The sequence below is a fragment of the Epargyreus clarus genome, unplaced genomic scaffold (genome assembly GCF_041222505.1).
Source record: "Epargyreus clarus isolate Ecla_fem2 unplaced genomic scaffold, WU_Ecla_fem_2.2 ptg000012l, whole genome shotgun sequence".
Classification (NCBI taxonomy): Eukaryota; Metazoa; Arthropoda; class Insecta; order Lepidoptera; family Hesperiidae; genus Epargyreus; species Epargyreus clarus.
In genome coordinates this window covers 7,430,486-7,458,200 of record NW_027332220.1, presented here as the reverse complement: position 1 = coordinate 7,458,200, position 27,715 = coordinate 7,430,486, and the positions used below count along the sequence as shown (strand labels likewise).

Sequence of the window (27,715 nt, the reverse complement as noted above, 5' to 3'; positions counted from 1 at the left end):
ACCTAAAAAGATATGATAGTAATTAAAAAGATATGATAGAATCTAAAAATAAATATAAATATTTTTAATAAGATTGAATTACAAGTATATTTTTGTTAAAATTGTAAATGAGTATTGAAAAAAGTCAAATGAATAGTGTCAACTGTCAATGTCATTAATATTTAAATGTCTACTTGGGCGGGAATGTTTTAGATTGTGAATTGTGATATTTTATTTAATAATTTAGTTTTCTGTAGGAATTATGAGTTATAATTAACAATCATGCCTAAAGCTTTGAGTTTGAAAAGGGTAAAGTAGAATATATGTAATTTGTATACTAAATACATTCTTAAAGATATTTTTGATCATATTGTTTTGATTTTACTTTTCAGTCATCACTATCGACCAAAAATAATCAGAAACCAATAACGCAGTTCTTTAAAAGTGGAAATATCAATGGCAGTCAAGCTCAGAATGGATATACAAATAAGGATCATGAAAAAGATGACAAACCAACAAATAAACGAAAAGCCGATTCGCCTGTGCAATGTACCAGTCAGTATTTTGATAAACCAAATGGGGCACTAAATTGTAATGATGCTGCTGAAAGTTATTCTAAAAAGCAGAAATGTGAACTCGATAGAGAACTAAGTAAAAATAATATAGAACAGACTTCTTTTGACCTTAAGATATCGCCCGAAAAAAATAATGTCAGTCTGAAATCACATACACTTGATTCTAATAATATAGAAGAAGAAAAACATAGATTACCATTATCAACTATCAAATTGGATATTTACAATGATAAGACTGATATACAACTGTCAAATACTAATTTAAATGGTAAATCAAGTGAAAAGGAGAATGGATACTCTACAGAATTGAAAACACATAAGTCACCTACTAAAAGTTCACCAAACAAAAATATACATAGTCCCTCCAAAAGGAAGAACCATACTCCTACTAAAAAATGTAAAGGTATTTACTTGGGATATTACTAATTTTAAATAGCTTCTTTTATATATTTTTTACATAGTTTTGAATGTTTTATTAGGAAAATGCTTGTTTTTTTTTTATTTAATTCTATATAAGTTTGGTATGGACACAACTTTTTAAAAGTTTCTTGAATAAAAAAATCCTTTATCCCAGGATGTTCTCATAATTTCTTAGGACTTTATAATAATAATTGTCTTTAATCTTCAAATATTTGATAGTTATAATGTCAAAATAAATTCTCTAGTATTAGTATTTTATTTATGCTAAATTCAATTTGTTTTATTTCTTAGACTCGATATCCCCTAAGATCTCAAGAAGAACCCCACAGAAAACTCCAGATAAGCACATAGAGCTGTCTCCGTCTAAATGTGGATCTACTGTAAAAGTTCTGACTTTTAGCCAGAATGACATTGAAGATATTTTTGATGATGACTGGGATGTGGCTAATGAAGAAGCAAGTATTTTATCATGTTTATTACTTAGCCTCTTAGTAGTAATCACTCTTAACCAACTTTTGGCATAGTAAAATTTGACTGTTCAGATAGGCAAAAAAAAATTATTTCAACATTTTTACTAGATGGTGTAAGTCTACAAGTTATTCCTAACTATTTTTATTGCTTATAACACTATAGACCCTGTAATTCAATCACAATAATGTTTTGTGTTTGAATTCGATAAGTAATCAAACAGGAAAAGGTACTGATATTTATATTAATTTGTGAACGCTAAAGCATATGTTGGGTATAGAACTCAATAATATTCTCAGACCTTCTTTGTTGAGTCACACACTATGACATGTATTCCTGCTACTATTCTTATCAAGAAACACAGTGTGTTTGCCAAATTTGTATTATCATCACATATTCCCTTGTCTCAAAGGATATGGTTGAGGACTTGGATCTATCTACCATGCAGAGGTGTGAAGTACTGTCTGTAACCCAACACCCTACTAGATTGGAATTACGACTGAAGAATGATAGTAATAATAGAGGCACTTGTTTTGTTGAAGGCATCTGGTGAGTTTACATGCTAAAAGCAATATGGTAATGTGGTGACAAACAATATTATATTATTTTATAGTACTTCTAATGATGCATATAAAAAAAGTATTTTCGATCATAGTTAATTTGTGATTAAGTTATCATCCAAAAATAAAACCATCATTTAATAAAATAAGATTTGTATGTTTTCATATGATATAAAGAAGTGTACATGGTGTTTAAAATTATAAATTGATTTCAGGATAAATACACCCCTGCAAGTGGGAGAAATTGTCAGTATTCTGGCAACACGTGACTCATCAGGGCAGTTTGTCATTACAAATTCATCAGGGTTGCTATCATTACGACCAGATCATCTGATCTCAACTACGAGTGTGGTAGCCGGGGTGTTCTGTAAGAGAAAAGCAGTGCTACAGGAAAGATGGCGCGGAATAGATGCAGCCAATACTGCTGTAAATACTTGTTATTAATTGCTTTTATTAAATAATTTAGTTTATTACCTTCATATGAAATATAAAAGTAAAGTGGGATTAATGTTCAATAACTAATGATACCTTACCTATACTGCTCATAAGAAAAAACTATACAAAAATAAATTATTTATACTTATGTAATGTTGTATAAATAATTTATTCCTAATATTATATCCTATGCATTATTTATGTATAGAATTTTATTCATATGACAGACAATTTATTAAACGAAAAATACCATTTATATTTTCAGATGACTATAGGAATCTTAATTCACGAATTAGTTCAAGCAGCTTTAACCCGTCATATAGTGAGCACAAGAAATTTACAGTCAGAAGCAGATACTATTATATCACAATCAACCCAAATGTTATATGATGCTGGTTTGACTGTTGAAGAGACGAGGACTAATATGCAATTGTATATAGCACCACTTGCTGAGTTTATGCAGCTGTATGTTAAAGCAAATACTGGTGCTATGGTGAGCACCTACATTTTATAAGTAGCACTTCTGATATAGGTAGGAAGGTTTAGATATAGGTACTGATGTTTAATGTCCATATATTGTACTGAACATATAAGGTGGTGTTAGGTATTAAAAACAAGTATGCGGATATTAAAATAGGGAGAAATTTTTTATTCCATAAATAAGAAAAAATAGATTTTTATGAATATCCCTAATCATGATTTTAAGTGTAATTAGATACAGGGTAAAAAAATGCATTAACTTATTTTAATCCATCCACTTTTTTCTCACCCCAGCAAAGGCAGAAGGGACAATGGAATGGAAACATAGATGAAGTATTGGATATTGAAGAGAATGTCTGTTGCCCTAAGCTGGGCCTAAAAGGAAAAATAGATGCCACATTACAAGTTACAATACATGAGAGATCCGGTATATGTTATTTTACTATCTAATTTTAAGAAAATGTGAATTTAGCTAACATACAGGGTGAATTTTTCAAATAGGCCTTCAGAGCCAAATCCGAAACTATAAGGATTAGCGGAAAATGCTGAAAGGAGTTACGAGACCAATTTTGGTAAAAACTAAAACTGCATCATTACTTTTTAAGATATCTTTTTCCCTAGCCGGGAATCGAACGAGTTCATTTTGCAAAAAGAAATACACCCTCTATATTATTCTACTACCTGATAGTGTATCTTATAAGGATCAAATTCTGCCCTGAATGCCTTGAAGGCCCGTTTGAAAAACATGCCCTGTATTGCATCACCATTTAATTTGAGTGCGTTAATATGTAGTACGCCTTTGATTTTTTTTTATGGTAATTTAGACAAAATCAAAGTACAAAGATAGACTTATAGCACATATTTTTTTTTGCTAACTCACACATATTTCAGGGAAGCAACGCGCAATAGTACCGTTGGAATTGAAAAGTGGTAAAGCGTCAATGTCCGCTGAACACCGCGGGCAGCTGGTGCTGTACTGCATGATGCTGGGGCTGCAGCGCAAAGAAGATCCCGCCTCGGCGCTACAGCGGGGACTGCTGTTGTATCTTAGGTATATAGATTTAAATTTATCTATATCTAATTAATGTTTTAATATGAGAGTCAGGTTGTTATCAACCTTACAACAGCTGTGTACTGGTTTGAAATTAGTTACAGTCATTTGTATAATACTGATAATGACAATAAGCAATAACATTAGTACTTTTTTTTTTTTTTTTTCTTTGCGAGCGAGAAACCTTCAAAAGGTACCCGACGACGTGGGAGCGACGTCGGGTTGTGTGGGATTTTTACCGCACTAAAACCCCCCCGGTGGCCGTCCTCGGCGCTTGTTGCAGAACTCCGGGATCTCCAACGGAACACAACCGGAGTCCTCCAAGCGCGATGCCCGAATCGGGCTCTGCCCTAGGGGAGCGTTCGCTCCTCCCGCAACATCTGGTGATTACGACGGTATGCGACCACACATACCGCCGTCCTTCCCGGGGTAGCATACTGGACGGTTCGAGCTCCCACTCTTGCCGCCCGCAACCCCGGAAGCACCCTTTTAGTCGCCTCTTACGACAGGCAGGGGATACCGTAGCCCTATTCTAGTCCCGGAACTACAGGGACAAATAACATTAGTACTAGTATTAGGATAATGATATGTAAAGTTTGATACTTATTGCCATGGTATATTTAATTTTAGACAAACTTACAGTGTAATCGTTTTTACAGAGATCGAATAGACCTTCGTGAAGTGAGTTGTGGGTATCCAGAGAGGCGAGATTTAATCATGCTTCGCAATGAACTTGTCCAGCATCTTGCAACTGGACCAAAAGAAGTTGATACTGGTAAAGCTTATACTTAATTTGAGCAACTAAAACTATAAAGCGCGATAGCTATGGCTATTGATTCAACATACACTTTTTGTATGTGTTCATAGGCTATTAACCTATTGTGTAAATATATTTAAAAAATTAACGATTTTGTTGTAATTCTAATCGACGGCGAAATTTAATTCTCTCTTGTTCTCTATAATGTGAGCAAAAAACTTCAAACAATAATCTTTTTTAATATTGCATTTTATTGTAACAAGTCATATTATTTCAGACCAGTTAGTGGACATTGAGGAAGCTGCAAGCCTCTTGCAACAGAGCCTGCCAGATCCAGTGCATAATGAGAATGCGTGCACAAAGTGTCCTTACTTAACCGCCTGCTCTTTACACCTCTGGTGAGTATGAGTTTGTTAGACTCAGTAAGTAAAGTGTTTGTTATCTGTAATATATTATAAAATCTACACCCTTAGGCACACAACTGGTCCGACAGTATCAGAGAGACATCCCCTTACAAAGCTACGTAGCGCTGCGCTCGGGCATTTGTCGCCTAAGCACATCAAGTACTTCTTGCATTGGAGCAGTCTGTTGAGACTGGAGGAGAAGGAGCAGATTATGACGTCACCCCTGCACGCCTTGTGGACAGACAGTGTTGAGAAAAGGTAATATTTATTTTACTTTATGACTCCTAACAAGTAGAGATTAAGTCTATGGTCTTAAATACTCATTGCTTTAATATTATTCAAGAGAGCGATGTATAGAACTTTTGAATAAGTAGGCTCATATTAAAATTAAAAAAAAATAAAAATTCTTTATTTCAGGCAACTAAAGACCCATATAATGTGTGTTAGTAACAGATTACTTATATACTACGTTAGTACCTATTATAATTCACAATTTATTACATTTTTTTTTTATATTATTATATATATTATTTTATATTAAATTAGCTATTTCCCATGTCCTTAGAATTATTAAGAATTACAATTATTTGCAATTTAAATTGAATATTAAACATATTAAATTGACATACAAATTACAGACTTTGTAACAGTGTTTGTATTTTCACAGGGCAAAACGTGGTACTTGCGCTTCGAATTTAAGATTGAAATCTGTTGCAAGCTCGGGAGACAGATATGAGCATGTGTTTGAAAAGGAAAATAATATTCAAAGTAAGTACACACTGTAATGTTAAAGAGAATTATTTTTACTAACAATATGTTCATGTGAGTTTCAACTGAGGGCCGATTAACTCATTCCAGTATTCTAACTTGGCTTTGGTTTAGTTCTAGTTTCTGCTTTAACACAAGCAGACATAGATACACGTATTATACTTGTATATAACAGAGATCCCTACATATGACAAGAATCATTTATATTTCAGAAGAATCGAAAAATGAAAGAAACGGCCCACAAGATGGAGATTTTTCAATAGTTAGCATTGACGATCGACCGTGGATCGCCGCGGGACCCGTCATACTTTCAAACGAAAAAGAAATACGTATACTTTTAGAGAGGTAAAAACCAAATTGGTAAAAATGCGCGAATAACTTTTAATAAATGCTAGAACTTGTAGTGATAGCAAGTTTTATATACATATATTATTACAACTTAAATATAAAATGGTGAACTAAGATTTTTTTAATAAATCTATTTCTTGAATATTTCAGGGATCTTAGCCGACGTTTAAATAAGGACACAAAATATCACATAGATACATATGAGTCCTATGCAACAACTGTTCAAAACTTGACAAATCTAGGTGTGCTTATGGAAGACAGTGATCGGGCTTTGAGATTAAGAAAGTAAGTAATAAGAAGTAAAATTGAACTTTGATTACCTTCACTCAGTAATGTAATTCAAACGTAAAGTAATTCTCTGTTTCGGTTGAAGGGTGTGTTATTGGTATCTAGAGCCCATAATCCCTCTTCTATGTAGAGTTTGTCCACAGATGTCCCTAGGCAGCTGTGATCACTTACCATTAGATACCCTGATGCTTTTCAATGCCTTTGCTACTTTCATATAAAAAAGCTCTTATTATTTTGAGTATTAAAGATACTAGAATTGAGTAGCTCGCGAGTGAGTGATATAAAAGATATATATCTTCACCAAAGAGCTAATCACTCATCAACTTCGACGATTTTGAATTATATCTTTATATCCGCGTCACATGGTTGAGTTCATAAGTCCATACGATTCCGGATATAAGATCTTCTTCAACTGAACAGGTTTATACTCGCTCGCGAGTGAGTTATGAGTCAAATGAGCGACTGACTGAGAGAGTCTGATTTTGATCTGATTCTCTGGTATACTGATATAAAATGTCACTTATATCTTTACAGAGCTACTGAGCTAAAGTGAGTTACTGAGCTAAAAGAGTGATATATATCACTGAGTTCAAAAGATATATCTCTCTCTTTTCACTTTAGTGATATATTTTGCGCACCTCTAAAAGATACCTCAAAAACCTCATGGTTTTTGAGGTATCTTTTAGAGGCTTCATAGCCTTGAGTAAAAATAGATTATTCCGAACAATAGAACCACTTTTTTTTGTTTCACTTAAAAAAGCATAAAACCGTAGACAATTTTTGACTTCAAAATTACAAATCATAAATATATGTCGGAACAGGATGGTCGAATTAGTTGATTTTAATGTATTTGCGAATCGACGTCTTTACAGGTACACGTAGGTATACAGTAGCCGATATTCTTATCACTAATCACTAATTATGTCTCCTTGTAATGCTTTATATAGTCCTTAAATCACTATACTGAGAATACTTTTAATTAATCGAACTACAATTAAATTGATACTATCAAAACGGAGACAGATCCTCGGCGCACGCGAGTCAACTGCACTAGTCTGTTCCCAAGTCTTTCTGTAAGCGTTCGCCCCATACGACCGCCGCACCGAGACTGTCAAAGCTCCACCAAGTGCTTTAGTGCTTAGGTTAGCTTGTGTTCTGAAGTACCTATTTGATGACGTCACAGGTGACCACACCGACAGCATATCTTTATATATATATATATATATTTCTTATGTGCGTGTGTATGTCACTGAACTCCTCCTAAACGACGGGACTGATTTTGATGAAATTTGTTGTGTTTGTTCAAGGGGAATGAGAATGGCTTAGAGTTTAGATTCACAATTTAGTCCGTGTGAAAAAGTTTTTTTAATTAATTTTTAATTCGTAAGTAGTTATAGAATCGGAAACTATGCATTTGATCAAGTGATGATCTTTAGCAAAGATGTTGTCCAAGAGCCCACGAGGGTTTGGGAGTTGGTAAGACCAGTTTTCGACAGATGGCACCACTGTCATTCCAATTCAGGTAGAAATTTTCCGTTTTATGTATGTCATATTATTTCTTTAAAATGCGGGCGAAGCCGCCGGCACCACTAGTACATAATAAACTGAATATTTTTACAGAATAATAGTAGACGCGGAGGCGGCGCAGTTCGCGGGCAAGCTGCCGCGCGCGGTGGGGCGGCTGGGCGCGCGGCTGCTGCGGCCGCTCAACCTGCAGCAGCAGCGCGCCGTGCTGCGCGCGCTCGCCGCACACGACTACGCGCTGCTGAGGGGGCTGCCCGGCACTGGTAAAGTTATTTTGGTAGACTCCGCGCCAAAGCTCGCTACAGTAGTGAATGTAGTAGCGAGTCGCGTCGCAACAGCAAATTGTGGATATTAGTGGGACAAAGACAGCGGACCCCCCCCCCAGCAACCTTCCGCTGCCCGCTCTCGCCCGTGGGTAGCGAAAACAGTCAGTTATTAAAGAAATCTTAAATGCTATATTTCCATCATTTTCTAACAGTAGCAAAAAGCACTTTGTTTTCCAAATAGCTAAACCTAGCGATAAAGCAGAGGGGCTACCTGGTAGAAACGAGTCACTGTCGTCTATGGAAATTTGTAACAACAGACGAATGATAATGCATCGCCAGTTTTGAAGAAGAGCTCTTTTTGCAGCTTTTATATGATACTTTAACCTGTTGTGAACTTTGTCTAAATTTCAAATTTTAATTATTGTTACAGGAAAGACTCAAACAATTAGTGTTTTGATACAAATGCTCGTTGGGTTGCAACAGCGAGTGCTAGTCACTGCGCACACTCACTCTGCGGTCGACACAGTGCTTAGCAGGTATGTTTGTATTACAACTTTCAATAAACTGAAAAATCTTGAGCTTATAATAAAACCAATTCAAAACTATTGCAATAATTCTCATTAACACAATAGTTACTTGCCAACTTGATTATAGATGATAGACATTTGTTTATTGTGACCATTGCTGAGGGTATGAGTGTAAAAATCTTGATTACACCCATATTTTAGGTTACCAGATACTATCAAAGTGATGCGGCTTGGCTCGTCGTCCCGGGTCGCCGCGTCTCTCCAGTCGCGCTGCGAAGATCAGCTCACCAAATCGTGTAACACTCCTGAACTTCTTGCTGAGCTCTATGATTCTATGGTAAGCAAGTGTAACTTAATATTACCTATTAAATAATAATGAAGTGACTTTTTTATATATAATATAGGAGTAGCAGACGAGCATGCATCCACCTGATGGTAAGTGGTTACTGCCTCCCATGGTCACATGCAATCACGCCCAGATAGGACGAGATATTCCCACCTGAGGTCGGCCACAGATGCGCCGCTACTCCTAAGGACTAAGCTGGAACGCCTCGGAAAAGTATGTCTCCCTTACCACACCCTTCAAACGAGAACATAGAAGCGCTTGACACTGTTAATGGGCAAAAATAGGTGTGGCGGTGGTGCCGCCGGAGTTGAACCACAAAGGGTTCTACCACCTATAATGATGGTTTCTTACTTTTGCAGGAAGTAGTGGGAGTCACATGCTTAGGAGCCGCGCACGCAATGTTAACCCGAACTACTTTTGACGTTTGTATAGTGGACGAAGCAACGCAGGTAAGATTGACTGTTGATACAGAAAAATAGATGAGATTTGATATTCCTTAACTAAATAGATACTTTAATATTATCAATCGCTTTTTTGTTGAATATGTAATTTTCATCATATAATAATTTAATTGAACTACTCGTTTAACTACATGTTTGTTTTGCAACAGGTGTTACAATCAACAGTTTTGCGTCCACTGTTCGCGTGTAAACGATTTGTTCTCGTCGGAGATCCGGATCAACTGCCACCTGTCGTCAGGAGCAGAACTGCCAGGTATTTAAATAAACTTTTTCATATAAAAAATAAGTTTTTATGACAAATAAAAAAGAACGTGAATATTTGCCAAAGGGCTTGCAGCTACCGTCAAATAATTATGGTCCTCTTAACTTACTGAAACAGCGTCCACTGTACGCATGCCCAGAAGCTTACATGCGCTTATCCGACATATTCAAACACTTCGGGAGTCAAATTGCCTATTGCATACAACCGCTATACAATACAACACAATGTTTTTAGCCTTACAGTATATTTAGCTCTCTATTTTTAAGATACCATTGAGAAAACATGTACCAAACCACCAGAGAATACCAGCCAAAATATTATAATTTATATGTATAAATGACACATAGGTCATAAATAATAATATTATCTGTTTCCCAGACGACTTGGCATGGAGGAGAGCTTGTTCCACCGCCTGATGTCCGAACAAGCGGTGTCGACTCTCCACCTCCAATACCGCATGAACCAAGCGCTCGTCGACGTAGCAAATCTCGTGGCGTATGACGCGAAATTAAAATGCGCTGATGAAAATGTGGCGAAAGCGACATTGAACCTTGACATGCAGGTATATCAACGTGTTTTACATTATGTACCAACAATAAACCAACTATCTAATGTGTTTAAAATGAGTAAGAACAATCAAGAGTGACTTTTAGTACTTTAAACCACCATGATACCAACATGATATCTAGTTTCTGCTGAACAGTGATATTGTTTGTGCTGTTAGAGTTTCAATTGATTTCAGAGGCAGTCATGAATATTATGGCTGAATTTATACCAGTTCTTTTTGCGGATTGATTCCTACATGTATCCATACACTAACTGTTGAAATTTATCAAACATTTTATAAAGCCGATACAAAACGTATTCAATTACATTTTCCAGAAAATATCCCAGCTTTACAACAATGAATCGTGGCTTCTCGCTGCTTGTAGCCCAGAGTTGGCGCACTCCGCGGTATTTCTCAGCATGCCATCAATATGCACGCGTGAAAATAATGCCAGTAAAAACCTGACAAATATTGATGAATCGTGTGTTGTACTAGAAGTCGTAAAGACGTTAAAAGAGGTTAGTCGTTGGTTTCTTTAGTTTCTAAAAAGTAATCTAGAAATGTAAAAAATAGTCAAGCATAATACACATTTGTAAGAACAATGTATATAGTTTTACATCACTTTATAACATGTAGTTATTAAAATTGTAACTGATTTCTTTTAGGGTGGTGTACTATCATCAGATGTCGGTATTATAGCGCCTTATCGGGATCAAGTGTCGTTCTTGCGCCGTTCTCTCGCTCACCTCGCAGTAGAGGTCAGCACTGTCGATCAATTCCAGGGGAGAGACAAATCTGTCATCATATATTCATGTACGAAGCGTGATGATGGCAAGGACGATAAAAAAGTTAAGGTTAGTGATTTATATCATCAAAAAAATCACAATATGTACTTGCCAGATGTTGAGAAGGAAGGCTGCCCCTAGACCTACAAAAACATTGTACAATACTTTTTATTGTACAATAAGCATGAAAGGCTTTCTGACTCCAAACGAGCAATTATGCAATGTTATTGTGCAATATTGCATAATAATACGAACTACACAATGTTTCGTGTTTTTGAGAATAGTACTCTCCATAACAAAACACCTTGTGAAGTAGCGGTAGATGTATTGACATTAAAAAATGCTCTGTAGAGAACCAATTTTTAATTAAAAAAAAATGCAACAAGCACAATTCGCAATATTGCGCAATATAATTGACCGTTTAGGCGGCCTCTAATTTATAATCGTTTGATGATATATAGGTAATCTAACGACTGTACCATGATGTATAACGCCCATCATTTTTAACCGCCTTCAAAAAGGAGGTGGTTATGAATTCGGCCGGTATTTTTTTTTTTTTTTATGTGTACACGAATTACTCCTCATTAGTGGACCGATTTTAATATTTCTTTTTTAATATACTTCTAACTTAATTTCCCAGGAAGGTGAAGTTCTAAACGATAAACGTCGACTAGCTGTAAGCGTAACTCGCGCCAAGCACAAATTGATTGTCATTGGAAACAATCGAGCCTTACGGCGTTATGATATCCTACAGCCCTTAATAGAAGCTTGCAAGCAGATACCCATACAAGAGAGTGATGTACATCGATTGTTTGATAAATACAAGGAATTTGTAAGTTAGTAAAACAGTGTGAAGGCTATGTACATACAAAAATATAATATTTCTAAAAGGACTGATGGATAATCAAGGTTTTCTGATTAGTGGAAAATATTTTTTTTGTTCATGTAAAGTAATTATGTTCAGTTTTATTAAATCATGTTTCATTTGAATATTTTAGCCAATAACACAATAAAAGTTTTTTTTATAGAATTATCATTGTTTTAATTTAATTATGGACAAGTTATAGTTTAGTATCATCGATTTGTACATGTATCATAAAAATTAGAATAAAACTCAATATGTTTAAAAAACCTACATATCCTTTATGTATGTTTTTGGGATGATGAACTCAAAATGTTTACAGATAGTTTCTATATCAATGATGTAAAGTTTCATAAATTTCCTGTGAACTGAAATGAGTATCTTCTATCTTGTTTTATATTTGTACATCGGACTTTATGGGTATTTCATTCAAATTTAGAAAGCGCTCTTCATGTATAACATTGCACGAGTTCATACCTGCCAGGTTAGATGATTTTGCCTGGGAAGTGACAGTTTCTTGTAAGATATTGAAAAAATTTCGACAGCGTGATTCAGAATCGTCTGGCACCATCTCTTATAGTGAATCTTTGGCGCGGTACAAAATAATTCGTTTAAAGATGTACAAGGCTATAATAGAAATGAAAAAAAAAAAACAATTTTAGTTACTTCTGAGAGGTTACTATACTTTTTGCTTCGCACAATATAATTATTATTTGATCTGGCATCTCCTTATTGTTGTTGATGTTGACATTGGCATTTGACAAATTGACACTACGGAGTACGATGTCAGTACTGTACTGTCAGTAGTGTCAGTGTCAAACTGGCTTTCAGTATAGGAGGTTGTTTACGTTGTTGTACAAAAATAAAACGTTGAAGAATTCTATGAATGTGATCTCAACTGAAAAGTTTATTGTTTTTGTTTAAATTCATTGATAAGCTTGTTGTGCGGCTTTCGCAACCACATATGTACGTATTAATAAAGTTTTATATTAAACCGGAATCTATATGATGTAATATAGTTTTTTAAATATTTATTACTTTGAGTAGCACTTAAGTAGTATTATTGCCAAATTATCTGACATATTATTTAATTGTTTGTGCTGCTATGTGTATGACTTGGTAAGTAGTTAAGATTTTCGACACCGGTTTTACCTATTTTTTAAATAATGAATAATACAAAAATACACTTTGTTTTAATTTTTCCTCACGTAATAGCCGTATTTAGTATTTACTTAATTTTTAATTTTCTTATGTTTTACTATTTTTTCTTTTACGTTAGAAAATTATGGTGAAAGCAGTTGCAATTATCACAATCAGCGATACCTGCTTCAAAGACAATTCCATGGATTCATCTGGAAACTTCCTACTTGATTTTGCTAAGAAGAAATTCCCAGAAGCAAATATTCACACAGTAATCATCCCAGATGAAAAGGTTATTATTGAAAGGGAGCTTATTTACTTCTGTGGATCCAATATGGACTTAATATTGACTACTGGTGGCACAGGCTTAAGTAGTAGGGATGTGACTCCAGAGGCAACAAAAGCAGTAATTCATAAGGAAGTCCCGGCAATATCTGTGGCACTCACATTGGAAAGTTTGAAGAAGACCCCAATGGCTATGCTTTCTCGAGCGGTAGCCGGCATAAGGGATAAGACACTAATTATCAACTTTCCAGGCAGTCTTAAAGCTGTGACTGAATGTGTTGCTGTGGTAAAACCTGTATTGTCCCATGCAATCTCTATACTGAAAGATGAGATAAGTGAAGTTAAGGAGGTGCATGCATCTATGCAAGAAAATCAAGTTAATCCTCAAAGGCATGTGCACAATGCTGTTCAGAATGAAGTTGTTGTTCAGCAGCCACTCACAAATTCTACACATGATCATGTCTGTCCTCACTTACAAATGAATAGCTCTGTAGATGTGTCTGCAGTGGCCCTAAGACCCCGTGAATCACCATATCCTATGCTGGAGATGGCCGATGCTTTTAAGATAATTGATACTATAATGGAGCAGTGGGTTGGATCTGTAGAAACTATTAACATTGAAGATGGATTAGGGCGTGTTGTGGCTCAACCATTGCATGCAAAAGAACCAATGCCTCCATTCCCAGCATCAGTGAAGGATGGTAAGTAATTACTTTTCAAAGCTATAAAAATTGCAATCATATAATATTAAAAATATACTTTCTCAGCTTTAGCAATTAAACTAAAGCAACATATTTTAACACCATAAGAATAATGTTTCTTTTAAAGGATTATATATGTATTTTATTATTATGAGTGACTTTACTACTAGAGAGTCTATTACTAGTGTACCATTGGAGAATAGTATGTGCCACACCCTTTTTGTCTGGCTTATGCAAAAATCACTCTAGAATATTATTACCTATCAGTCACCCTGCAAAGGTTTAGTTTAAAAAATATAGAAAATCTTCATGAGCATACAGCTATTAGAAATTCGAATGCATTAAATTCTTTGCAGTACCAACTATTTGTGTAAACATGCTGATCAAATATAAGGCTTAAAGAAATATGCAAATAGAGTAATAAAATGTATAAAGTATATGATAATCTACGAACCGGTAGGTGTCTATTGAGTGCCCCTATTATCTTGTTCCACCTGTGACCTTAAAAGTTGGGGCAAACAACACTGTATACACATTATAATAGCGGGACTTCGTATTTTCGTACCAGTAGATGACTATAGCCAAGATAAGATTTTTGAAGGTGGTAAAACCCATTGTGGTTCAACTCCGGCGGCACCACCACCACACCAATTTTTGCCTTATAACAGAAGTGTTAGGTGCTGCTGTGTTCCGTTTTGAAGGGTGTGGTAAGGAAGACATACTTTTCGGCTTACTGTAGCGGCGCATCTGTGGCCGACTTCAGGTAGGAATATTTAATCCTATTATGGCAGTAGCCACTTACCATCAGATGGACTGCATGCTCGTCTGCTACTCCTATATTATAATAATAAAGGATGATAGCTGTATAAAACAACGGACGCTGTATATAAATTATAGATTACTTTCAAATTTTAACTTAAAATCTAGGGCGGTTTAGGGGGTTCCCGCTCTTAACAAAGCTTATAGCTAAGCCTATGATAGAAATTCATATCAAAAGTCATAGTTCCGTATTGCGCGTCTGTAGGTACTTTTATGTTCATTCGTCAGCGTAATGGTACAGTTCACAAGCATCATCATTTGAGTAGGTAGACGTACCTACCTCTAAATTGCACATATTACGCAGTAAGTACACCTTTGTTTGCAAGCGGCGTAATTACTACAATAACGGATCAGTAGATCGAGAAATCGTGTCATGCGCTTCAAAGTTTGAAGCTCAAATGAATTTAAAATAAGGAAATAATGTCAATGTTTTCAATTATTGTACTGAACATGTATAGACAAATTAAAAGTACATACTATATAAGTAAGTAATAATTTTGACCCTGAATTTGGTGGACGCGCAGCCGTGCGTCTAGATTATAAACCCGCACTTTGATGAGTAACTCTTTGATAAGTATTCTACTCATCAAAGACCACGCACTTACCAGCTTGAACTATATTTTTATCAATAACATTGACCTTTTTTCTGTATGAAAATCATCTGTAATCTTATACTCTATTTATTCGGTAGGTCTTTGATAAGTACATACTCATCTAAGTGGTAAGTAAAGGTTTTTAAAAAAACGGTTATCGTTTATTGTTAAAGAAGACTTTAATTTCCGTTTCAATATAACAGTATACATAACAATCTATTTTAGTTCAAAGTGTAAAAATAAAAATGATTAGTATGTATATGTATAAATAAATATCAGACATACGAGTGTAAAATAATTTACAAGATTTTCTAATATATTGTGATAAACTCATCCAAAATATACCGTAATTGCTCGCTTGACATTGATGTGTGATATACTTATACTTCCGTGTGAGGAAACTAGACTTACGCTGATATAAAATGCATACTAAATAAGTATCATTGCCAAAACTTCTTTATTATAGTAGATACGTACCAAACTATACTCATATCGCGTAATTTCGCCATAGTAAATAATATAAATAGCAGTAACCTACCTCACTATTTTATCAAGAATGGATTTTCGTGTATTTTGATAAATATATTAAAATTCACGATTGTTATATTTTATGAGTTCTTTGTAGGTTTATTTTGGCGCAATATAAACAATACCATAGATTAGTAAATATTACTCACTCCTAACAAGAAAATGTACCGAGTTTTGAGAATTGAAATAGTTGCGTAAAAAAGTTTTGCCATGTCTCCGTGCTAAAATGTCCCTAAAATATTTGAAATAATAATTTATTTATTACGTAAATTACGTAATTATTACGTAAATTTGTTATTTATTCGTAAATTTTCACTAAAAATGTTTTTATTTGTCAAGGATTCAAAAATAGTACATTACAATACGAGGACGGATTGCAGTCCTCGCCTGCGGCTCGGCCTGCAAACTCACACTTGTCAGAAAAACATTTTTCGTCCGCGTGTTGTATAAAATATTATATTACGGGGTCGGAAATGGGGGTTTTGCGCACGCGAAGCGTGCGTAAAACGTCCATTTACGCACGCCGTGATATAAAAGAACTTACTAAAATAAGCCATTTGTGGCTTCATTCAATTTCAAGGCGGCGAAGTATCTTTACTAATCTATGAACAATACAAAGAAGGTTGGTAGATACTCTATTTATAACATAAGCATGGAGTTAAATATAGATGTGCGCTTTGATAAGTAATTCATCTATGGATGTGCGATATATCTTCAAATGTCCTGATATGCTATTATACATGTGAATCATAATTACCAACTAGGATATAGACTGACTACAATTTAAAATCTGGAAAAATAATATTATGTTCAGAGAAAAAAAATGAGTAATAATAATTAAACTTATCAAATAATGTGTTATGCTTATTTAAGTATCTTTCTTAGGTTATGCCTGTATAAGTTCTGACGGGGCCGGTGTGCGAAAAGTTCGCACGGCCGTGACCGCCGGCGACAACCCCCAGGCACCGCTCGTGCCCGGGGAGTGTGCTCGAGTCAACACCGGCGCTGCCCTGCCAGTGGGCGCGGACTGTGTTGTACAGGTATTCAAGTGAAGAACTTGTTGAAAAATAATTATTCCAGGATTTCCAGGAGAAAAAGTGACCTGAAAACATTGATACGAAACCTACTGAATATGTTTACAATAGCGCCAATATTCTCACAGAGTTCAATCTGTGTGGTAATTGGTGCGATCGTTAAATATATTAAGGCTTTCTTCACTCGCAGCTCCACATTAGAATTCCCTGTGTCGTAGGTGCCATGGAACACACATATACGAATAAACAAACACCCAGACCCAGAACAGAAATCTTATTTCATCATTTAGATATCTGTCTGGCCGGGAATCGAATCCTGTGTGCGTCAGATCGGAACGGATACATTGATCGAAGATTTTATTTAAGTAAGTCTATTTCTACGTTACTAGTGCTTGATTTATTTATGTTCATCAGGTAGAAGATACGAAGTTGGTATCGGCTTCCCCGGACAATAAGATTGAGCTGGAAGTCGAGATCCTCGTGGCGCCGCAGCCTCAGCAGGACTTGCGTCCCGTGGGCTTCGATATACCGCTGGGATCTTGTCTCGTTGAAAAAGGTATGTACCTATATATATATCAAGGACTCTATATATTAAAAAGAGTTCAAATATTAAAATATGTAATAGGTATTAAGTAATACACAGATTATTTTTCTTAAACATGTTCTCTCGTAATTACTACATGCGTGCTCAGAATTCTCGTATAATCGAGTTATCTTATCAAATTTATCGCTGGCAAATATTCTGCTGTTATTCATGTGCATTGATTGTTTGTAAAATTTGACACAATGATCTTCAAAACCTGTTTTAAGATAAAAAATATGAAGGAGTTGTGAAAAATAAGGTTACAGTGGTTACAATGTTTGAATATGATAAACGTACATTATAAATGTACTACTTGATTCCAACACGCTAGATTATACTGATGGTTATTGAATGTTTTATTTACTTTATCGAAAACCAAAAGTAGTATCAAGCGGTACTTAAGCATAACTATTAATGAATAACAGAATAAGGTGGTTAGTCCTTATTCTGTCACTTTTTGTAGATTTTATGAAGACACAAATATAAGTACAAAACCACTGAGTGTTAAAGAAAAGTGATTATAAAATCATCATTTCCATTTTAGTTCAGATCAACTAGCGATTATATTGTTTTCATATTGCAGGTGATGTGCTTGATGCAGCCCAAATTGGCATATTGGCTGGAGCTGGTTTCCAGCAGGTCACTGTAAGAGTAAATCCAAAGGTAAAAATATAAATATTATATTTAAGTATATTACTAAATGCCTCACACTTCATTTCGTCTTTTAATATTTAAGTATATGTATTATATAAAACTATTTTCCATAAATAGAAAAGCTATGTAAAAAAAAAAGCGGATTAAACTATTTACACTGGATAACTTTAAAAATCGGAACTTACAAAGTAGAGATGATAAGACGACTGTCTTGCAACAAAACAAAAATGATGGTCAATGGCGTATTATTTTTTAGATAGGTCTTCTGTCAACTGGTAACGAGTTACAAGAGCCCTATGAAGAGACATTGCGACCTGCGCACATTCGGGACTCCAACAGAACTATGTTGAAGATGTTGCTTAGGTAAGCCATGATACTAGGAGTTATTCATTCTAGCTGGCTATAACGGATTGATCCTTTTTAAACAAACATGCCAGACGTAAATGTTCACAGGAATGCTACATGATATTGATCCCATGTGGACGACTCGAATCACTACATCTATCCCATATGTCTACACCTTTACGACCTTAACACTGCTACTACACTCGCGTGCAAGCGAATCGATTCACTTTCCAAGCGCGCATTCAGAGCCGCTGCATTTAAAAACGCAGATGTATTTTTGTTACAAAATTATTTTTTCTTAAAGCTTTAAACCTAGCTTTCCAATGATATTATTTTCATGGAAATCTGTATGGTAGTTATTTGTTTTCTCTATCACGTTGGAGGTACGCCGGGTACAATTATAATGATGATGGAGATCTAAAGAAAACTGTTCTCATTAATAATTACAGAGAGCACGGTTACGACAGTATAGACTGCGGGTTGGCCCGCGACGAGCCGGCCGTGCTGATGGCCGCCATCGCCGCGGCGCTGCGCCGGTGCGACGTGCTCGTGTGCACGGGCGGCGTGTCCATGGGCGAGAAGGACTTGTTGAAACCTGTTCTTATCAACGTAAGTCAAGTGAAACCCCTTAGTGATTCCACTCCGGCGGCACCACCGCCACACCTATTTCTGCCTAATAACAGCAGTGTTAGGCGCTCCGTTTTGAAGAGTGTGGTAAGGGAAACATACTTTTCCGAGGCGTTCCAGCTTAGTCCTCAGGGGTAGCGGCGCATCTGTGGTCCACCTCAGGTAGGAATATCTAACCCTGTCTGTGGTTGAGTACTGTCCATGGGCGGCAGTAGCCACTTACCATCAGGTGGACTGCATGCTCGTCTGCTACTCCTATATTATAAAAAAAGTGAAACGTAAAGTAAAAGTAAAGTAAAGTAAAATAACTGGTTTTGTATTTAAAGTTATCTTTTATGCAATTTAAATAGCAGTGCCGATAGCGAATAAAATATTTCGTCCAATTCTCCGTGTCGATGCATGCGCATTTCTTTCCTTTGCGTTGCGTTTGCATGTCACTTTCACTTCCAATAAATGGCATTTCATTTCTTTGCACAGTAATTAAGCACTTAAATGTAACGAAAAAAGTGTATTTGAAACACATGCAATCCAATCTAAATCATAATGCAATCTAATGTATAGTACCTTATCTATGTATTATAAAGAGGAAAACTTTGTTTGTTTGTTTGATTGTAATTAATAGGCTCAAAAACTACTGGACCGATTTTAAAAATTCTTTCACCATTCGAAAGCTACATTATCCACGAGAAACATAGGCTATATTTTATATGAAATATATTTGATAAATAGATTTTGAGGCGGTACAAAGTATGCCGGGTCAGCTAGTAGCATATAAACTAAAAATGCTTATGAAAATACGCTTCTAAATAAAGCATTTCAGTTTTTTATTCCTCAAAAGTAATCTAACCTTTTTATATGATTTTGTTCTAATGTTTACAGGATTTTGGAGCTACACTTCACTTCGGTCGCTTACGGATGAAGCCTGGAAAACCGTCAACCTTTGCGACGTGCGAGTTCGAAGGGAAAACTAAATATATTTTTGCGCTCCCCGGTAGATTTATTTTGTATTTATTAACTTTATGTGTAGTTTAACGTCTAATAACAATAGTGCATGAAAACTAGTCAGGGAGTATGTATGGATGCCATTCATTGGATGGTATGGATGTATGTATTTTTTACTTATATTATGACAATTTGACGACCTCTTATATTCAGAAGTGTTTTGGTGTGCGTATATTCTTTGAGTGTTAATAGTGTGCATTTTTTTTTTGGGATTGAAGTAGCGAACGAACATTTAGTTCACTCCATGGCCACTGCTGCCCACAGCACATTTTATAACCAACTCCATATAGTACAGGGTTCTGTCTGAAGCTGATCACAGATACATTGCTACTTTTGTTACGAAGAAGGTCATCTCACATGTAAGTCAGCTAATCATAGACTTCCGTCGAATCCCAAGAATTGCCTTACGCTAGAATTAGATGCGTCGGTGGTATTATCACCTTTTAGATTTTCCAGATTTTTTTTCAATATATGTCATAGATAAGTATAAATATCTCACTGCCTTGTAATTGAACGAAGCAAGAAATGGCTTCAACGGCTGACAGTCCTGTCAGCCATTTAATGGCTGTCAGGACCAATTACACCATGTAATTTACGTGAAACGAAATCGACGAAAAAGTGCGAAGAAATATCGTTTTATTCGTAAATGATCTAAAAACTACATTTTTTTATATTTTTCAAACACGACAATAGATGACAGTGACAATTTCAATTGTTAAAATGTGTTACATTTTCTTGTTAGGAGTGAGTAATGTTTACTAATCTATGATATACGCGATCATAACATGATTCGTGTGTGCACATGCAGGCAACCCGGTGTCAGCGTACGTGTGCTGCCTGGTGCTGGTGGTGCGCGCGCTGCGGCGGTGCGCGCGGCGCGCGGCGGCCTTCGCGCGCGTGGGCGTGCGCCTCGCGCGCGACGTCACGCTCGACCCGCGCCCCGAGTACGCGCGCGCCATCCTGCGCTTCGCCTCCAGCGGGGACCTGCCCACCGCCATCCTGCTCGGCAACCAGGTACTGCCGCTAGGAAGCACTGTACTTTTATATTTATGTACGAGGTGATGTGGATTTGAGCGGCTCGGGAGGAAGGTAAAAGTTTCAGAAAAGTCGACAAAAAATATTTTTTCCAACTTTCATGTCCCACATGGTTTCACGGTTGTATTATTTTATGTATTTAAGTGTCATTAAAAATAACATAGTAGGTAATAATATTAATAATATTTAAAAAAAATGCTATGAAATATAGCTTAGAATTACAAATCAGTAACATATGAGCCATTGACTACATAAATCAACGGCAAAAGCCTTATTTTATCATTTTTTTCAATAACGTTTTGGCTATTATTACTTATTTATTTTATGCACTACATTCGAATTTATGCATACTACTTACACTATTGACTGAATTTACATTATAAAAGCAATTTAGAGAATAATGCGCATTATATCACGTCTCTATATTTACCACGCTTTTAATATTAGCTTGACCTGTATGTACGTATGTAACGGAATCTTTGAACTCGATTTTTATCCACTTTGAATGGACTAATTTTAAATTTTGAATACTTATCAAGAACCGATAATAATTTTGTCCAATTCTAATTTTGTCTTATCAGGGCCGTCAGGATTAACGGTTTTTCTTGTACGATTTTACCGTGGTTTTCAGTTTTTAAAATATAATTGTTTGTTTTATGGAGATAATTGTTTTGTGCAATGAAAAGTCCATAAGCCCGTTCACATTCTTCCGAGAATCTCACGAGAATGCAAGAAAAACCCGATTCGTATCGCCTCCACGTTCTCGTTTCTCCTGCTTTTCTCGTGTCCCCGCGAGAATGTGGAACAGGCTATATAAAAGCATGATCTCCGCTAACAGTGCAGCAGCCGGCTGCTGAGCGCGTGCGGCGCCAGCGTGCTGCTGGAGCTGCCCGGCGCCTCGCCCGCGCAGCGCGCGCTGGCCGCCGGCACCTCCGTGTCCGCGCTGCTCACCGGACGCATCGACTCCATCAACAACTAGCCAACCAGGCTTACACACACCGCCACGCCTATTTCTGCCTAATAACAGTAGTGTTAGACACTGCTGTGTTCCATTTTGAAGGGTGTGGTAAGGGAGACTTACTTTTTCGAGGCGTTCCAGCTTAGTCCTCAGGGGTAGCGGCGCATCTGTGGCCGACCTCAGGTAAGAATATCTAATCCTATCTGGGGTTTGTTACAGATGTCCATGGGCGGCAGTAGCCACTTACCATCAGGTGGACTAAATGCTCGTCTGTTAGTCCTATATTATAAAAAAAAATGTCCATGTGTTAGTAAACAGCAACGGCCTGTCTGTACATCTTGTTATACGAGCTAACACGACTTTTATTATGTATGCTTGGCCACGTTTTTACTATCTTTGTTGTTAAGTTTAAGTCATTCGAGTCGCACTATTTTCAACATTAACAATATTTTATCTTAAGAACAAAGTCGTGAAGTATTTCGAGTGTTTAGTATTTCCCTATATATACCGTATATTTAAAAATTCCTTTCAGTTCATTTATAGTCTGAAAGAAGAAAATGTATCAAAGTAAAGGCCGAAATCCCTCCTTCTGGCCTTCTACCCTTAAAAATAATAATCAACTTTCTAACTTTGATCATAAATAAAATTGTATGGCATAGTAATCATTATGTATCTTTACATTAACTTTTGATAAATAGAAGTATTAGACTGAGTTAGATGTAATGTAATTGATATGTATATTACATAATCAATATGTATGAAATTTAACTTACATTATATGTACAAAAATAAATAACTGATACCATCATTCGGCCAGGACAGTTTTAAATATTTTATTGTAATATCATACAATAGCTTATTAATTAATTTGAAATATGATAGACATGTTACATATTTCTCAAAATTCAAGTTAAACTTGGTATTCATTAAATTATTTAGTAGATCTGATTGATGTATCTCAATTTCTTATAATAATGTATTTTTTAAATAGCAGTACCTAATCGTGTATGTTTCATCACGTAAATCTATTTATAAGGTATTCAAAATGTTTTTTAAAAAGGAGATATGCGGTAAAAGGAGATAGTGGGAGTTCTCAGTGTGAAGACACATTAAGACCATCACATTTTATAGATGACCTATCGTTTTATTTTGTATGACGCTACTGTCTTGTAATACTATAAGTATAATGTGATAAGTCTATAGGTATAAAATAAAAGTTTTGTTTAGTAGTAATAATGAGTTATGATATGAGATTTTTCGTTTTTATTACGGTTATTTACTTTAAAGTTGTTTGTTAAAGATATACTCTTGTTTTATTAAAGGAAAATAAATTTGCAAAGTTTTATTATATACTTTTACTCCAAGCGCATATGAAAAAATTTTTGTCATGTATTGTCGAATACACTGTTCAGCACAATAATTTTTGTTTAAGGCACAAATCTGTTATGTTCACAGTGTAACCATTATCCAATAATAAATTTATTTGAGATATATTGAATAGTGTTTCATTGTTTAAGAATAAAGTACCATACATGACTATGTTTGTACAACTGTATTACACAACCAGTACAGGAACATGAGGTAGGTCCAACTGATAATGATCAATTTTTTTTGTTCCAAAACTAGATTTAGCTAGAAACTGTGTGAAGATAGGCTATATTTTATTGAAGAAATAATAGATTACATGCAAAACAAAAATTACTATAGACATTTATCAAACAGTTTAGGAGGCGAAAGTTCTAAGTTGCGGTTATTACAGCAACATCTCATGGGATAAACATTTTAAACAGTAAACTTTTAATAGAAACCAAATTTAATTAAGTCTTATTAGGTACGTGATGTAAGTAAATCAGATCTTTATCTACAGATAAGAGTGTACAAAAAAATATGTAACAGATTGTAAAAATAAATAAATTTAATAATGATTTTTTTTTATCACAAACTATGTCAAGATAACTCATTTTGCGGTTCATTAAGCTGTTTAAAATGAATAGATGTTTTCTGTTCATTGGTCATGTAAGTTCTATAAGTATTTATTATATTCTAATAACTTAATTTGATATAAAAAAACAACAAAGTATTTGTTACACGACACGTTGCACTTCGAAGAATCTTTTAAGATAGTATACTTGACCTAGCGTCATCAATAATAGCACTGACGCTTCAAAAATTGACCACATAACAACACGAGAATTCGTGCTTTCGTTGATTGCGCGATGGATGCGGTCACGAACCTGAAATAAGAAAACTATTGTTATTTCCTCGAAATGAAATGACAGAAAATATCAATTAAATAATATATTATATGACTATGTTTTTTGAGAGTGTGCGATATAGTATAATGGAATATGGTTCACATCATCCTTCTCGAATCCATCCATTGTCAAAGTAATAGTAATTGTAAGAACCTGCCCTTAAAATCCATCCCACCAAAACACGAATTGAATAGAAGTCAGCACACAGTCTAGCTCTAGATTTATCATAATATCCAAGGAGATTATTGCTCCTTTTTACACGCTTTATATTAGCTTCACTTGTATGTTTGTCAGTGAGTAACGCCATTTTTCAGTAGAAAGAGATCAACATACAGCCTTATAAGTGTTGGTCCTTCTGCTCATCTCTGTCAGTAAAATATTTATAACTACCGAGAGTGTGCACCCTCCGCTTTTTTTACAATTAAATATATCTTTTTTGTTGTTAATACAATTTTTGATTAGAATTTTTATAAGTTTATTTTATATTTTTTAGTTTGATTTCTATAAAAGTGTGTACTTTAGTTTTTTTAAACTATATTTATTAGGTTTCATAACCAAAGGGTGAAAACAGAACCCTATCACTAAGCCTCTGTTGTCGGTGTGTTTGTCACAGGAATCTTTTCTCTCTCTCTCTCTATCTCTTAAACTGTAATAGTTAGACACTTGAATTTTTTTAAAACCAAGAATGTATGTCCTACATTTCATTAATATGAAGGGATAAACTGAGGTCACAAGAACAAAAACATATCCTAACGAAGATTAAATATTTGACAGTTTCTGGTTAATTATTATTTTAAGGTTTAAACCTGGAAATGTATGCATTTTAGGTGCAAATTACTTTCTTAATTTATATATTACCTGCATGTACTCTTGTTCATGTTTTACAGTCTTGAGGGTGGTGGAGAGTTCTTTGATCATGTCTTCAAGCTTGTTATGGGTGACTTCTTCCTTCTCACCAGTTTCTTTGTGCGGTGCTTCTCCCACTTCCAAGTTGAACATCACAACCTATAGTTTGGTGAAATATTACATCAATTTATTGCTAGCAGAATCTTAAATCTTTTTGTCATATAATATATTGAGGTTAGATGCGGCACTTGTTTAAACAAAATCTCTGTTTGTATTTAAAATTACTAATCGTTTTTAGGGCTAGGTTATTAAATATAATTTTTCACTAAGATTGTAAAAAAGTTTTCTTGTCTAATCGTAAAGAACAGTATCCCACATAGGGCAGACATGGAAATTTTACATACTCATCCTATGTATGAGTTGTAATAAGTATAGAAAGGGATGATATATGATGTTACTCATGAAATAATAAAAATAGTTCTATCATTATGACAGTTGTTGTAGACTTTTTTAATATGGTAGTAATAAAGAAGCTAGTACATTTCTAATCAATCAAAATCATAAAGTAGGATAATAACATAATCGGTTTGTCTAATATAAATATAAGTACAGCAAAAGGTAGAAAATTTATAACATACCTTGGGAGTCATAGTTGACATTTGGTTGCTAAAGCAGTATGTGTATATACCGGCCATGGGAGCCGAGAATGTGTACATGCCAGAGGACTCCCTCTCGCCATTGTATATTATTGTACCATCAGGCCCTGTTATCTTCACGTCTATATCTAGAAAGCCTCCTTCTGCTATTTCAAATGTTAGACCTAAAACAGCAACATTTCATTTTAATTATTCAGGTTGCAACATTTACACATAATAACAGGTTTAAGTAAATCAGGCTACAACATTTGATAACTAAATAATTGGATTTTGTGTATAGTATGTGATAGTAGTACTGGTACTAACATAGCACTTACAGACTTTTCTAATTAGTCCTTAGTGAGTGCAAATTGCAATGCACCTGTGGTTGGATTCAAACTACTGTCCTGTCCTATACAACAACAACATCCATAGTTTGCAGCGATCTTATCATCAAATGAATGGGAAATGAATGTTTGCTAAATAGATTGTATGAAAACGATTGCCCGGCAATTCCGCCAGCAGTTATATGGTAGAGGTTAGAAATCATTTCAAAGTCAAATTTCGCATATATATCACCATTTTTTCACACAATTAAGGTTTAAATACGATCTATAAAGCTTACCTATCTTAGTATCGGCTTCAACATGTTCAAAAAAGCACTCTTCGGCGTGTGCGTCGACTGTAATTGTGTAGCTAGTTACTGTACTGAATAATGTGATAAATAAGACTGTACATAGCCATAAAGACCTAATAGTATAATCCATTTTAATAGATATTTATCTAAAAATATGCTTTGATTAATATAGCGGCGCCAAATACAGCCTTTCTTCTCTTGATCTATTATTTATCCTTTGAGCCACGTAATGACAAATGATGACTGACAAATTGACGTACCTCAAACTGGCAATGACAGGTACTATTTTATTACCAGATAAAATATTTAAAAGTTACTTTTGTTACATTATCAATTTTACAATAAAATTGCGTATACCACATAATTATTATATAGAAAACTACATAGAGTATTTTTTTTGAGTTAAATTATTGAGTAATTTATTAAGTTGTAATATCATGATGTAATTTTTAATCAACATTGTTTTTGGCTGCGGCAGCCAAAAACTCAATGTTGAAGCAAATGCGTATCGATTATTGGGCTATCTTAAAACTATTATTTGTGTTGTAATTTGAACTTTATTTATGTCCAGACATCCATAGTTTTTACATAAATAAGTTTTATGATGGAGTGGCGAACGGGCATTTAGTTTAGAGAAACCACAAAAAATCCTATGTGCCATTAGTAAAGTATATAAATACCTAGAAAAAATGTTAATGGATTATCTTCAAGTGAAGGATTAAACTCACAGCCTCGAAAATTTTAATCCAACAAAATACATAATATAGTACATCAATCGTAGATTCCAATATATCTCTTTATACCCAAGAGTACAGTAACCTATACTTTATACTCTTTATAATTTTTTTAATAATATATGTATTATCTATAGTAATATTATAAAGAGGAAAACTTTGTTTGTTTGTTTGATTGTAATGAATAGGCT

At 35.0% G+C, this 27,715-nt stretch overlaps 3 protein-coding genes across 3 annotated transcripts; 2 read left to right on the top strand and 1 right to left on the bottom strand.

Annotated features, from left to right (window-relative positions):
- The first annotated feature begins 160 nt into the window (after positions 1-160).
- Dna2 (DNA replication helicase/nuclease 2) lies at positions 161-12,092 on the top strand. The gene is made up of 23 exons (XM_073078638.1): positions 161-288; positions 372-957; positions 1,266-1,429; positions 1,855-1,991; positions 2,218-2,428; positions 2,703-2,930; positions 3,212-3,344; positions 3,809-3,968; positions 4,628-4,743; positions 5,003-5,123; positions 5,199-5,387; positions 5,797-5,897; positions 6,110-6,242; positions 6,396-6,530; positions 8,154-8,320; positions 8,754-8,859; positions 9,052-9,187; positions 9,556-9,645; positions 9,807-9,910; positions 10,298-10,481; positions 10,802-10,984; positions 11,132-11,320; positions 11,892-12,092. Exons 1-23 carry the CDS (start codon positions 262-264, stop codon positions 12,090-12,092), a joined length of 3,801 nt encoding a protein of 1,266 aa, XP_072934739.1. The 5' UTR covers positions 161-261.
- An 820-nt stretch (positions 12,093-12,912) lies between these two features.
- Positions 12,913-23,126, top strand: cin (Molybdenum cofactor synthesis protein cinnamon). The gene is made up of 10 exons (XM_073078344.1): positions 12,913-13,079; positions 13,393-14,239; positions 17,065-17,219; positions 17,628-17,769; positions 18,380-18,459; positions 18,707-18,813; positions 19,245-19,404; positions 20,302-20,413; positions 21,233-21,438; positions 22,298-23,126. The coding sequence occupies exons 2-10, from the start codon at positions 13,399-13,401 to the stop codon at positions 22,436-22,438; spliced, it is 1,944 nt and encodes a 647-aa protein (XP_072934445.1). The 5' UTR covers positions 12,913-13,079; positions 13,393-13,398; the 3' UTR covers positions 22,439-23,126.
- A 1,188-nt stretch (positions 23,127-24,314) lies between these two features.
- Positions 24,315-27,050, bottom strand: CHOp24 (transmembrane p24 trafficking protein CHOp24). Its single transcript, XM_073078345.1, has 4 exons — positions 26,779-27,050; positions 26,157-26,338; positions 25,531-25,677; positions 24,315-24,651 (listed from the first exon to the last, which is right to left on the bottom strand). Exons 1-4 carry the CDS (start codon positions 26,918-26,920, stop codon positions 24,502-24,504), a joined length of 621 nt encoding a protein of 206 aa, XP_072934446.1. The 5' UTR covers positions 26,921-27,050; the 3' UTR covers positions 24,315-24,501.
- Between the last annotated feature and the right edge of the window lie 665 nt (positions 27,051-27,715).